The sequence below is a fragment of the Takifugu flavidus genome, chromosome 15, assembly GCF_003711565.1.
Source record: "Takifugu flavidus isolate HTHZ2018 chromosome 15, ASM371156v2, whole genome shotgun sequence".
NCBI classification, from domain to species: Eukaryota; Metazoa; Chordata; class Actinopteri; order Tetraodontiformes; family Tetraodontidae; genus Takifugu; species Takifugu flavidus.
Window position 1 is genome coordinate 6,436,521 of NC_079534.1, and position 9,845 is coordinate 6,446,365.

Below are 9,845 nucleotides of genomic sequence, written 5' to 3' on the forward strand. Positions count from 1 at the left end.
TTTTTTTTACCAAGACAATTGAGCATTTCCGTGTGTGGCGTTATTTATGTTTTGGATTGATGCGTGTTGGAGGGAACTCTGCGGTGACACTGAAAGCTCCTATACCGTCCTGCAAACATTCACCTTGTACAGTAATGTGAGGATCAACTTGATCTCAGCTGTAGAAATGCGGTCAAGCATGAAAGGATATGAAACAATACACAGGAAATGGACAGCTTGTCATGCACTGATAGGAAGACATTAAAAGCTTTGAAGTTTAAAGGGACAATTCCCTGAATTGTGAGAAAAACCTCATCACCGCCATGATGTGAACTCCCTCCATGCAACCGTGAGACCTCAACACAATTAAATCCCACATTCACAGCACAACAGATAGGTTTATCAAAGCATGGCGACTCTATGGTTTTATTGGCTCTACGATTGTGTGGAAATCTAATCTAATTTTCTCAGTTTAACAAAATGAAAAGACTTGCAGCCTGATGCCCCTGCAGAAAAAAATGGGATGCCATTCTCTTTGCATTCTGTAAATGATTAAATAGAGATAAACTGTGGAAATGTTCATTTAAAGTTGAACCATGCACAAAGTTTGTCAGAACTTTTCTTGTGGTTTGTGATTTGGCCAGCTTTGGCTTGTTAATTAACCAAAAGGTGTCTATCAGTGCAGATCGCTTTGTTACATGCGCGGCTGAAAACGATTAAGAGGAGTCGAAACTGCACATGGGAGTGGAGCGAGAAGATGCTGTCTGCTGCAAAACAGCGAAGAGGAGCGGATTTGCCGGGGAGAATGAGAGAGAGTTTCGAGAGGGATCAGAGAAATGAATCAGCACTCGCAGACAAGGCTGCTGAGGACATTCCTCCGTACTTCTTCCACTTTAAGAGTGCAAAAAGATGACATGTGATGTGATTGAGTGGCCATAACATGATCGAAAGAGTAAATGAGGGGACTGTTGTGGCTCCTTGAACCTTTGACTGCAGCTCCTAAATACCCATATATTTGATATACATTTTCTTTAAATGACAAAAAAGTGATTCACAAATCAGGATCATCATAAGCCAGAGGGTTCACAAAGGACAGCCTGCCCTTGTCCAAATATGCAGCTTGTGCATGGTGTGTGTGGTGTGTGTGGGGGGGGGGGGGGGGGGGGGGGGGGGGGGTGAACATAATCATCCAGTTTATCCCTCAGCACCTTCTATCCATTAATATCTATAATTGAACAGCTCATTTGAACAGCTTTGTCAAAGACATGCGCGCTGCCCCCTCTCCTGTCGCCCTGCACCAGAGAGCAACGCACTCGCATCTCCCAGAAAGAAAGTGGAGAGGCAGCACTTTTGTGTAAATCAGCTGACAATACCGATGAGAGCCCGGAGAGGAGAATAAATCCACCGAACTGGGTTTACAAAACAGAGTTTATATTGCCACGTCTTCCGTTTTATACTCAGTGTACACGTACATCCACCTTTAATGTTGATATTTCAGGCGCTAAAAAAGGAGAAGCAGCAGCTGTGGCGGTTTACGCGCATGTACGCGGTCGCTTGAGCCCTCTAGGTCGGACGTGCGTGTGCACAAAATGTTTGGTGGAAAGCTTCAACAGCGCATGGCAAGTTCACATGCGGGCAGAGGAAAGTTAACTTACCGGCGTTTTTGTCACCCATGTCCCCTGGAGGTGCTGTCCACAGAGGCTGCGGGAGGAACTGTGCCCGGAGTTGCTCCTTCCTCAAAGCGAGCGGAGGGGTGGGTGGCTGGGAGAGGAAGAGCAGGGAGAGTTCTGGCTGCTCCGCGTCTGACAGTGGGCGACCCCGGTGTGCCGAGCTGGAAACAGGAGTTTCTGAGGAAAGTGCAGCGCGGAGTCTGGGAAAAAAAGAAGGGGAGGGTTCCGTCCACACGTGTGTGTGTGTGTGTGTGTGTGTGTGTGTGTGTGTGTGTGTGTGTGTTTGTACTTGGTACATGCTGAGTACTCAAATCGTTGTTCTACTAGCAAAGTGAGGACATTTTGAGGATGTGAGGACATTTTGGGTGAACTTCAAAGGACATTCCGAGGGTTAGGACTTGGTAAGGTTTGGGTAGGTTTAGGTTTGGGTTGGGGACAGAGGGTTAGTTGGAATGTCTAGAATGTCTAGTTGGAAAGTCCTCACAAAGATAGAAGTACAAGGACAAGTGATATTTTACTTCACCTCATGGTCAAGATTTCAACAGCTTCTAGATGGTAATTACAGAGTGTGTGTGTGTGTGTGTGTGTGTGTGTGTGTGTGTGTGTGTGTGTTATTTGATGATGCTGCGGAAACAGTTTCGAAATATGCTGGTGCCACTTTGCAAACTCCTCAGCATATTCAGTGAAGTGCACCTCTCGTTTTCACAATAAAACAAACAAACCTACCAGGAGAGTCACACCGTGTCGACGTCTGTGGCCGTCCGGGGGGTTGTTTAGCCTTCAGAGCTCAGTTAACATGGTCATGGCTGCTTTTATAAACCACCACAATCACATATCGATCACCGCGTCTCCTATGCAGTAGGATACAAGAACAAGTCACAGGGGGTGGTATTATGTAACCGTCTCATTGATCCCTATAGAAAGCTCACTGTCAGCGCTCTGATGGGACGCCATGATAACATCTAGAGTTTCTTCTGTTGGTATAAAAAGATAAATGCGCTGCTGGTATATGATGTTTCAAACCTTTGGGCTGAAATGGAATCCTCAAGGCCAAATGGCACTCAGCATCGTGTCAGAGGAAACAAATCAGCACTTTTATTCCAGCAACCACATATCAGAGTTTCCCCCTCCCTTCCCATCCAGATGTGCAGAAGATGAACGAGTGACGAGTTTCTCCGTTTTCAGACACCGCACTTCCTGTCACATGATCCACACCCTACTTGCCCTCTTTACAGACGCAGGCTGAACCCTGGCTGGCGTCAGTGCGCAGAGAATCAATGGGAGGACCTGAAAGAGGACACCTCTGCTGCACTGATCAGAAAAGATTCCACAGAAGGAACACTGAGCATCTTCTTTTGCATCAAAGGGCAACACATGTGTATGAATCTTTTGGCAATAATCAAAGCTTAAGCCTAAGTTGATTTCTTTACCCACTTCTCAATGTTTTTTCTCCCCAAACTCATCCATCACTCTGTCCCTTTCAGTGGCCTCTTCGCCTCAAGCTGTCTGCTCACTCCTCTCTCTCTCCCTCACCCTCCTCCTCTCCCCCAAACCTGCACCCATCGGGTGTCATCTAACCTGGCAGCGTGTCCTTGGGTCCACACAGTGACAAAAGCACATTTCTCCTCTTTGTTTCAATGCTGCGCCCTGGTCTTAGCTGCAGAACGGTGTCATTTGCTTCAACTTGTATTTTTATGTCAACACAAGGTGCACTGCCAGTGCAGGATTAATTACCTCACCACTTGTGAGCCCCCGACGTTATTTTCCTCTCTGTTTTAGCATTTCTCTGTGCAATGGCTCAGGAAATCTAAATACATACATTTGTTTGCCCTACAGACACTGCACTGCAGTCCTTGCACAAATTCTACCTATTTCTGATGTCACCGGTATGACTGTGAGAAAACGTAGCGCATGGGATGTGTCGTGAAATGCTCAAGAAACACCAATCGAAACTGTTTGGGTTCTGTAGAAAGCTATTTTTCTTACACTTTCATTAGTGACACTGTACTACATGCATGCCAAATCATATGTAGTTACTCTCATCTTGTTGCCTTCATTTTTACACGTGTGTCTTGGGCTCTTTTCCCATTTCTAATTTAGTGCATGTAAATATGAGTGAACAACTGTGTGAATATTAAATAGATCTACCAGGTAAGAGTATATAAGTTTTTATGTGGGTAAAAACATGCTTTTAGATATAAAGGACCATATTATTTAGTACAAGGGTGGAGAAATAGACAACATTTGCCACTTTTCCGTTTTGTTTTATTCTATAACAACATTTCTAACAGATAATCTTTTAAAAGGGTACCATTCTCTCCTTTCTGTCTCCATTTCTTATAAATTAGTACCTTAGTACGCCACTAGATGGCAGAAACGTTTATCAGGAAGGGTCGTTATTTTCTACTCCTTTCCCTCAGTAAGCCATTAGGGAGCGTGAGTTAGAAGACGAATAAAAACCAAAAACCAGTGCCACGGAGGGAAAGACTAATGGGACCAAATACACATTTTTATTCAACAAGTCGTAATCTAACATTTCTAAGGCGAGTTTCTAAAGTCTGAGCTTTAAATTGAGTCCATAAACGCATCAGCGGATCCAGCCTCGCAGTGGCAGCGCTAGCTAGTTGCCTGTAAACATGGCATGGAGAGGATCCGTAATTAAATGGACCAACACTGGATACATTAGATCCTTCAAAGTCACGACACGGAGCTCCAGGTGAGTACACATATGCTATGTCCGAGGGTGATTCAGTAATAACACCAATCGACTGGACGTTTGTGTTGTGTTTAACCTTCAAATATGCGATTGTTTCGAACTGTACCACGGTAAATACGGTTTTGTTTTTTATACAGTAAAAACTGACCACAGTCATAGTCGAGGGCCTACATTTATTCCAGCCAATCAGGATGCATATGATGACAATACAAGTCACACACGTATTAATATGTCTGTTGTAATAACACTGTATGTCTGTGTCTGCCTTGTTTCCTTCGATATTCTGCTAAACTCACTGTTGTCACTGGCGCTTAGCTCCCCCTGCTGGTCTTTAGGCGTATAAACAGTTATCGATTCATTTGACATTTCGTAAATCAAACATCTAATAATTGAGGTTAAAAAGAACCAGAAATAGCCTACAATCTGTAGCAGTATTGAAGCAATTAATGAAATGAAAACACTGTTTTTAGATACAGGTTGTCACATTTCCTCTGTAGTTAACCACCTGAAGTAATTTTCCTCCCCTCAAGATTGAGTTACAACAAACAGCAACGGTGTGGCTTCCGTCGAGAAGCCAAAAGACCAGATACAAAGAAAGGAAATGTCTTGGAAGAAGCAAACCAATCCCCTTCTGAGACTGGCAAACCCGGTCCCACACCTTTTCCCAAAGCCCCACGACCCACGCTTTTGAAACCACTGATGTTCACAGTGGGGGTATGTTCCACCTGTCACACACTGATCAGAGAACACACAGCTGCACAACTTGGGAACAGTATGACAGCACTGGATTTTCTGTCAGTTTACAGGTTGCTCATTTGGTGCTGCAGCGATTCTGCAATACGAGAACCTGAAATTGAGAGTTCAGGCGGCCAGAGACGAAGAAGAAGCCGAGAAACTCTTACAGGTGCAATTCAACAAAGCAAGTCATGTCCTCAACCACGGTAATAAATAATAATGACAGATAACTTGTTTGCAGGGCTCCCAGGACATGGCACATTGGCATGACTGGTGGAACAAGCTGTCCGGCTTCCAACGGCAGCTCATACTGCTGATGTCGACGGTGGACGACTTCTGGAGCAGTCTCACAGAGGGACAGAGGACCGTCACAGGTGACTGACAACGAAAGAAGAATTGGCACATTTGTTCCCTCAAATATCATGTAATTAAGTTTATAATTTGTGAACAATGTTCTCAGGTATCATTGCAGTAAATGCTGTTGTCCTGTGTTGCTGGCGGATCCCGATCATGCAGAGAAGCATGATTAAGTACTTCACCTCCAACCCAGCCTCCAGTGAGTGTGCGGGAAGTGGGGCAACATTGAGCAGATATACAGTATTTTGGGGTGATGAGCCCAGTTTGGTTTTATTCATACGCTAATAGAAATCTTTAATGCAAATATATCATTACAGTCACCTAAAAAATCAGTTATATCAATAAATTTCCTTTTAATCATTTGAAAAACTGCAATAATGACACCTAAGCCTGTTTGACTTGAAAATCTGAGGAAAGTCCTACATAAGTGCAGCGATTTCAATCACAGTTCATATTTAACAACATTTTCCTCCCACCAGAAACAAAGTGTCTTCCCATGATCCTGTCGTCCTTCAGCCATTACTCCATCATCCATATGATGGCCAACATGTATGTCCTGTGGACATTTTCTTCAGGAATTGTGTCTCTTTTAGGGAAAGAGCAGTTCCTTGCAGTCTACCTGTCGGCAGGTGAGTCAACGTAAAGCACAGACTGCAGTTGGACAACAGTCAAGCCCAGACTTGAATCTGCATTTAATATAAATAACCGTTGTTGTTACCAACATTCCTATTCCCTGTTGCGAAACAAAGTTGTTTTTTTCCCCTAGGTGTGATTTCCACCATGGTGAGCTACATATGCAAAACAACCACCGGTCGCCTCTACCCATCTTTAGGAGCGGTACGATTTTGCTAAATACCCCTAAAGCCAAAACATTTTTCACCACTAACGTTTTCTCCGTGCGTGTGTCACCAGTCAGGGGCTGTGATGGCAGTGCTCGCTGCAGTCTGCACAAAGGTGCCAGAGGCAAAACTCGGCATCATTTTCCTCCCCATGCTTACCTTTTCTGCAGGAAGTGTAAGTGGAATAGTAGCTGTGCGTGAGTGAGCGGCTGTGCATGTGCAGCTGTGGCACAGGTTGATATTGTTTGGTGTAATGTGGTGTTTTTACACGTGTTTGCTGCAGGCTAGAGATGTAAATCTGTGCACGAAAACTGTCTCTTGTGTGTGAGTGTGTAAGTATGCATGCATACATTAAAGATAGTTTTGTGCAGTACGTCATGCTTGAGGATTCTTGTCAACTCTCTCTGTAGGCTCTGAAAGCCCTCATCGCCATAGATACCGCAGGGCTTATTCTTGGATGGCGTCTGTTGGACCACGCAGCTCATCTTGGCGGAGCCCTCTTTGGAATGTGAGTGTTCTTTGCCAGGATCCAGTCTCGCCCTCCAAGAACAAATGCGAAACTTCTTTTTACAAATTGGACACCTTTTAAAGGGACATTGATGGGCTTGTTTTCCAGATGGTACATCGCTTATGGACACAAGCTGATCTGGAGGAGAAGAGAACCTCTTGTGAAGATGTGGCACAACATCCGTGCTGGTGAATCCGGGCCAAAAGGCGGGCCTGGCAGCAGTGGAGCGTGAGAGTGTGAGGCCTCTTGGATTCAAGTTCACTTACCTGCGACCCTGCAAGGACATTTAAATGCACTCGAGAGTGTGACATTACTTTTATAGGTTTTCAGAATAATATTTGGGGTATGAGGAATGGCATCACCAGCCATTCCTGCACTTTGTTTCCTCTTATTGACTTAAAAATAATAAAAGTATTCAGACATCGTGTTCAGAGAAACTGAGCTTTATTACCTGGAATCTTTATATAATACAAATGTGATAAATTCGTAAAAGAAAAAATATAACTCGAGTATAAAAGAAAGCAAATAAGACGATATTGCTGTGTTTTACTGTCCAAGATTGTTAAATTAATTTTACAATCTTATCTGAGAGAACTGAATACAGCTGAGGTGAGGCAGTTTTGGCAACAATATACAGGATTCCATCAACTCTAGATGTAATCCAAGCAGGACCCTGTGTAAAAAAAAAAAAAAAAATCCTTATACAGTCCCCTTGGACAATCGACGTCCATGAACCCTGGGGTGAAACTGCTCCAGACCGTGTAAACAGTAGTAAATAGGTAGGTAGAGGTAACATTAACAGATCCATGCAGTGTGTTGTGTATTTAAGGCTGGCTAGGCTGTCTGCTGTTTAAGCCTCACCCTCTGCTCATGTGGTTAGCATACGTGGGAAAGCCAAACTGGGACACCATCAGATTGGAGAAGTGCAGCGGCATGAAGCCATAGATTTTGGTCAGCCTGTTCAGGCAATACGATCTCTGCAGAAGGTGTTCAGGACGATGCCACATGCCCTGGTACCCGCTACTAGCCTCTTTTTCCAAGTTACGGAGGTCTACTGGTTTGACAAAGATCCCCGAGGGTTTATTAACGCTACCGGTTTTCTTCAAATGCACAGCTACAGCAAAATTCATGGCAATGTCGTCACAGTTCTGCGTCTCATCCACCAACACGTGCACAGACTGAGGTAGATCCTGGTAAAGCTTCAAGTAGCGTCGGTGGAAAAAGGCGGCGCCGATTAACACCATAGAGTATCTGTGGCGGGAAGAACAGAGAGTGGGAACATATTAATGGATGTAATATGAGGTGCGGAGCAGGTGAAACTTACCGGTCGCCCCCTGCTGATTCTGGATCCTGTAGCTCAAAGCTGCCATAACTGTACACTCCCCCTGATGTTAAGACGTGTTTCCGTGGGACGAACCCAACAATCTGCTCTGAAAATTGCTGCAGGGCCGAAAAGAACGCACATTTAAAAACTCTGCTCTACACATGCGATGTGCACATACATAAGACTGCTTAGATTTGTTACCTTCCAAACAGAGAAAGCAAAGCTGACGTCGGGCACGCTCAGCAGGGTGTCGTCATCAAGCATCAGCACCGCTGAAGATTGATTTTAATATCACATTTTATTCAGAGAGAACGTTAAAATACTCCAGGTTAACAGTAAACTGACCGTCAGTAACAATCTCAGGGAATGGTTGCAGCCTGTTCCGCATTAGATTGCTGGCCTGTTCCTTGAAGACCACGGGGACTGGATGGGGCCCCAGAGAGTTCCATAACTTCAGGGGCGTTTGCTCCCCAACATTGTTCCACACTATGATGATCTGGTGGAGATGAGGCAATGCTTGGTAATGGTTGAGGAGTTTGAGTAGAACGTCTGTCCGGTTGTACGTCTGGATGATGATGGTGAACCTCTGCTCCTCCTCTGTGCCATCACCACGTGCACGGTTCTCCTGCGGTGGTGATGCTCTGCGTACGGCTGCCACCAGAGGTCCGTGGTCTTCAGCACTGGGCAAGAGAGCTGTCAGGACGGCACCAACCAGAAGGAGCAGCAAAATGGGCCAAACCAGCTTGGTTTGCCTGAGGCCAAGGCTGAGTCCAGGGACCCTGCATTTAACAGATTTTCCACTTTTAATGAACAGTCTGTATATAGAATGCTGTAGTTCGCGAATGGAATGGGATGGGATGGGATGGGTGGGAAGTGGTTAGAGGACATTTGACATTCATGAACATTGCTGTAAAACTGTCAGTGTTAGTGGGTTAATGTTCCACTGAAGTCCTGCGGCGTAATGTTTAACCCCGATGGCATAAACAAAGGTCTAGAAGTTCAAATGTATGTCCTAAAAAAATAAATTCTAAAACACGAAGGAACTGTGCTCTTTAAATTGTTGTTAATATATCCCATTGAGTACATATAGGTCATTCCTTTAATTTTAAACATTACAAACTTTTCTTTCAACGGAGCTGGTGGTGTAACGTTTCAGCTTGACGCTTTTCTTTTTTTCATAGATTATTGGGCATTTTCTTTCAACTTTTTTCAACTCAGTTGTTTCCAAAACGTCACGCAGCAATGTTAAAATTCTAAATTTAAACTCACCTCATGTTAGTTCAAATGTAAACATCCCGCTGGTCCTACGTGGGCGCCATGTTGGCACTAAATAGCGAGCAGAAAACCGGAAAAGCACGGGCACAAACCTGAGGTCACTTCCGGTGGTAGTTTCAAAATTCACACAAATCTCCCACAAACCTGATGTGACTTTTGAATTTAGTGAATTGATTAAATGGATGCCCTGTATGATGAATGTAAAAAGAAGCAATATTTTTTAAGCACTTCTAAAGATCTGCTGAAAAGATTTTAAAGTGGATTCAAATTAAAGCACTGAAGGTATTACCTTAGATAACAAGGAAAACTACTGTATGTGCAGAAAGATTTCATAAACAGCCAACTAAGCTGATGGAGTTTTGTGTTTCTTCAGAGGCACTGTTGTCTGACCCCACCATTATCATGCTGGCACACAGCATGAATCTACCTCTCAGAGCTGCAT

At 44.3% G+C, this 9,845-nt stretch overlaps 3 protein-coding genes across 4 annotated transcripts in view; 1 reads left to right on the plus strand and 2 right to left on the minus strand.

The window, feature by feature from the left end:
- Nucleotides 1-1,808, minus strand: part of fgf12a (fibroblast growth factor 12a) — a 28,354-nt gene extending 26,546 nt beyond the window's left edge. Inside the window, exon 1 of the mRNA XM_057056033.1 lies at nt 1,635-1,808. Within this exon, the coding sequence (XP_056912013.1) occupies nt 1,635-1,653 (19 nt within the window). The 5' untranslated portion in view covers nt 1,654-1,808. The remainder of the gene's footprint in view (nt 1-1,634) is intronic.
- A 2,237-nt stretch (nt 1,809-4,045) lies between these two features.
- parla (presenilin associated, rhomboid-like a) lies at nt 4,046-7,241 on the plus strand. 2 transcript variants are annotated; one of them, XR_008953862.1, is made up of 11 exons: nt 4,046-4,365; nt 4,896-5,079; nt 5,165-5,269; nt 5,342-5,474; nt 5,561-5,656; nt 5,937-6,086; nt 6,224-6,294; nt 6,370-6,471; nt 6,580-6,628; nt 6,707-6,804; nt 6,913-6,927. XR_008953862.1 is itself a non-coding variant. In XM_057056013.1 (10 exons), the coding sequence occupies exons 1-10, from the start codon at nt 4,286-4,288 to the stop codon at nt 7,034-7,036; spliced, it is 1,143 nt and encodes a 380-aa protein (XP_056911993.1). In that variant the 5' UTR covers nt 4,049-4,285; the 3' UTR covers nt 7,037-7,241. The 2 variants fall into 2 exon arrangements, 1 of the variants encoding a protein (XP_056911993.1); XM_057056013.1 differs by lacking the exon at nt 6,580-6,628 and having other exon boundaries at nt 4,049-4,365; nt 6,913-7,241.
- extl2 (exostosin-like glycosyltransferase 2) lies at nt 7,232-9,483 on the minus strand. The gene is made up of 5 exons (XM_057056015.1): nt 9,398-9,483; nt 8,474-8,907; nt 8,330-8,400; nt 8,129-8,244; nt 7,232-8,055 (listed from the first exon to the last, which is right to left on the minus strand). The coding sequence occupies exons 1-5, from the start codon at nt 9,400-9,402 to the stop codon at nt 7,662-7,664; spliced, it is 1,020 nt and encodes a 339-aa protein (XP_056911995.1). The 5' UTR covers nt 9,403-9,483; the 3' UTR covers nt 7,232-7,661.
- Between the last annotated feature and the right edge of the window lie 362 nt (nt 9,484-9,845).